The following is a 3789-nucleotide window of genomic DNA, read 5'->3' as shown; positions in this document are numbered from 1 at the left end:
CGCTGTGTCCGCGGGATCAAATAAATGACTGCCACGGTCCTGACCGCGATCTTCCAGGGGTCTGTTTCGGTTTTGATTTTCACAACCACTTCGAACTTTTTAACCGCGTTGAAGTCCTACGTGAGGGAAGATGATGCTGCGGTGATATTGAAGATGGCTGGTGGGCTTTGTGTGTTGATGTTTTGTTTGGAATGGTTGGTTTTGACGCTTGCTTTCTTTTTGAGATATTATTCGTTTGTCGAAGGTGGTCGGGCCGGCGGGAAGGTGTCGGCGGAGGATACGATGATGCGGACTATGCCTTTTCATGTTTAGAGAGTGAAGTGGGAAATTGGAAAAGGAAAAGAATGAATTAAATTCTTTTCGTATGTTATTTTGAACTTGTTTCTTTGTTCTTTAAGAAGTTGTCTATGGTTTAATTTAATTTATTTTTTGAAATTGAACTTGATGTGCATAGTATTTTCTTATGAAATGGTGATGTATTGTTTCCGTTTGAAAAATATATGAAGTTGATGTGCCTAGCATTTTTCCTGTGGGAAAGCCTCAAATATATATTGTGGAATTTGCGGATTTGAGGCGTCCCAAGAACACGTTTCGTTTACAAGTTGGTCACAACTTAACTCGTGTTGTTTACGTTGTCAACTAGTGAATGCTTTTATGTGTCTTTAAAATAAAAGACTTGTTCAGCACCAAATTAATGTAGGGGCATTAATTTGTTTGTTAGGAGTAGAAGGGATTATTACTACTCCATAAGAAATAAATATTTAAATAAATATGAACAAAATTTTAAGTATTTTCGTTCAATAGTGCATTTTTTCCAGAAAAATTCAAAGAAAAGTTATACGTATCAAGTCCAGCACATCCAAATTATTGTTCAAAATCCTCCGACCCTTCCATTGATTTTAAAGCAAAACATTACAACTTAACTTATTACAAACCAAGAAAATTTTGCAAACCACAACTTACACAACTAAAAGAAATATTTGATAGTGAGAATTAATATCCTCCTAATGACCGATTGACGGAGTGTTTCCTACGAAATGAACATCGACTAGGATCGCCGAGGAGAGAGAGAGATGACCTCATTATCAAAGAGAATATAAGTTAGCAAAAGTGTCGAATGCTAGATAATGATGACCTCATTATTGTTATTATGGTTGACTAAGTGGAGTATTTTATATTTATATATTTTAGATTCTATATGGATCGATTGTGGTCTCTTTTCGGACCGGTCACTACCAATTTATTATGAATGAGCCGACTTGAGTGAGAGGAGTATTGACATAGTGGGTTATATAGGCGGGCCCATTCTGTAATTATTTTGGGACTTATGACGTTTCTTATGGTTCAGAGGTCACGCCTCGCATGCAGCTGATCTAGCCAGTACCATAGGAATTAGTTTACACCCGTGAGGAAGTTGTGTAGGCTTGTTTGTCAGGACGTGGTACTTTATCCATCTTATTCAAAAACCATTTAGAATTTATATTTATTTGACATTTTCTCTAATTCTTTGACCCATTTAGAAACTTGAAGAAACTACATTATGTTAAAGCATCTCTAGAACTATATCATTTACACAGACATATTCAAACCAAAATCTCTACGGGACTATGGCACAAAGCAAAGTTAACTTGACTAGAGCTTTCATTATACAAACAGCTATAACAGCTGTCACTCTTTCTAAAATGAAAAGTTAATGATGATCCATTTTACCGTTTAAAGAAAGTGTTATGATAAAACATCAATAAGTTAAATATTAAGTTTGATTAAATAAATATGTTCAAATTAAAACAATACTAAAAAACTATTTGACTCGTTGACAATAATCACGATTTGTTAATTTCTACACGTTTTGACGTAATGCAAAAGTAATACGTTCAAAATAAATAAAAAAATATAATAAAAAGATTAACATCCTTCACTGTTATTTGAAGGATTGTGTAGAAACCGGTTTGGAACCGACTGGAACCGTATGTTTGAAACCGGTTTGTAATTTTCTTCATTAAAACCGGTTAACTGAACCGAAACCGGTCAAAACCCGAACGAAACTGATCAAAATCTGAACCGAAACCGATCGTACCATGATAAGAAACCGATTTTAACCCGAATAGAAATCGATCATAAACCGGTTTTAACTTTTGTTGACAAACCGAACCGGTTTGTTCACCTCTACGTAATTGTACAAAAGAAACTATCCGTTTGGAAATCATTTGAAAAACTATCCGTTATCCCTCAAACGGTCATCACACAGCTCATAGTCATACACTCATGCCTTCATTCCTGTATATATATAACCATTTAGGAAATTATTTGTATAAAACCATCTCATTCATCTACACCAATAATTACTCGGAGCCGCTTCCAGTTGCATATTCCTCACTCTCTCCCTCCGCTTATTCCCCTCGGTTGTCGGCGCACTGCTTGTCCTCCTCCATGCCATCACAATCGCGGGAGCCATCTCGGGTTGCAACGCAGTGTCCGTGGGCTCACATAAATGGTACGCGGCCCACATGGTGGCCACGGTCTTAACGGCTATATTCCAAGGGTCCGTTTCGGTTTTAATTTTCACAACCACTTCGAACTTTTTAGCCGCGTTGAAGTCTTACGTGAGGGAAGATGATGCTGCGGTGATATTGAAGATGGCTGGTGGGCTTTGTGTGTTGATGTTTTGCTTGGAATGGTTGGTTTTGACGCTTGCTTTCTTCTTGAGGTATTATGCGTTTGTTGAAGGAGGCCGGACCACCGGCGGGACGGTGTCGGAGGAGGAAGACCCAAAGGCATGGGCACCTCCGTTTCGTGTTTAGAGAATGTGATGAAGATCTGATGAATTTAATTCGTTTATTATGTTATATTTGTGGAGTTTTATTTTATGTTTCTCAAGAAATTAAGTGCGCTTTAATTTAATTTGTGTTATTAAATTGAACATCTGGCAAAAATAGTTTGCTTTCATTTAATGTGTGGAACAAGAAATATTTTATTCAGTACGTAAAACTTTACTCTGCTACTCGGCAACAATATTGAGTTCAAGTCGTATGAAATCTATAAACTCGCATCAAATTTAAAATATTAAAATTTAATTCTTTGTGGGCCAAAACTAATTACAATACCGGATCAAATTTAAAATAAAATATACAACACGACTACTATCATATTAAAATTTAAAATAAAATAGTATAGTTTTATTAATCGAAGTGAATTAAAGATACCCACATTGAAAATATTTTTTTATCTATAAAAGATGATAATTTGATTAAGCTAGATGAATTGTCTTAAGAGGTTAGACACATTGTATACACACATTTGTGTCCCTGATTACGACAAAAATCAATTTATGAAGTCAGACACCCTCCTGTAATGAGCTACACACACCCCATATCAAAAGCAATTATATTAGTGAATCAAACCCATGAAATATCCATAAAATATGAACTTTCAATCATTTAATAAGACTGTGTGTTGTGATGCTTCAGCGTAGTGGGGTTGATCTTTTTTGTTGTTAAAATTTTACACAACCAAACGTTAAATTTTGTTTTGATACCGTTGAGCTATGGACCCTTTCGGTTAACGGAATTTACCCAATCTCGACGAGCACATGTAACTAAGAATATGGATAAGTGAAACTTCAAGGGTTCTTAATGTAATGCAGTTAAAAGTACAAGTATCAAAAGTACCAAAGGAAGACAAGTATAATTAAGTGCCCGAATTAACATAATTAAAAAAACTAAAGAAGTAACGAACCTAAACTGATTGCTGCCAGACAGACAACAAGGATAAGGAGGCAACGACGTAGCG

At 35.8% G+C, this 3789-nt stretch overlaps 1 protein-coding gene across 1 annotated transcript; it reads left to right on the top strand.

Moving 5' to 3' along the window:
• Nucleotides 1–2342: 2342 nt before the first annotated feature.
• Nucleotides 2343–2810, top strand: LOC143625019 (uncharacterized; the record flags this gene model as incomplete). The annotated part of the gene is made up of 1 exon (XM_077095490.1): nt 2343–2810. A coding segment is annotated over one exon (459 nt), but the record flags the coding sequence as incomplete, so codon positions are not given.
• Between the last annotated feature and the right edge of the window lie 979 nt (nt 2811–3789).

The sequence above is a fragment of the Bidens hawaiensis genome, unplaced genomic scaffold, assembly GCF_021521415.1.
Source record: "Bidens hawaiensis isolate Kalapana, Puna unplaced genomic scaffold, B.hawaiensis_p1.1 tig00004020_1, whole genome shotgun sequence".
Classification (NCBI taxonomy): domain Eukaryota; kingdom Viridiplantae; phylum Streptophyta; class Magnoliopsida; order Asterales; family Asteraceae; genus Bidens; species Bidens hawaiensis.
This window is presented reverse-complemented; position numbering and strand designations above follow the sequence as displayed.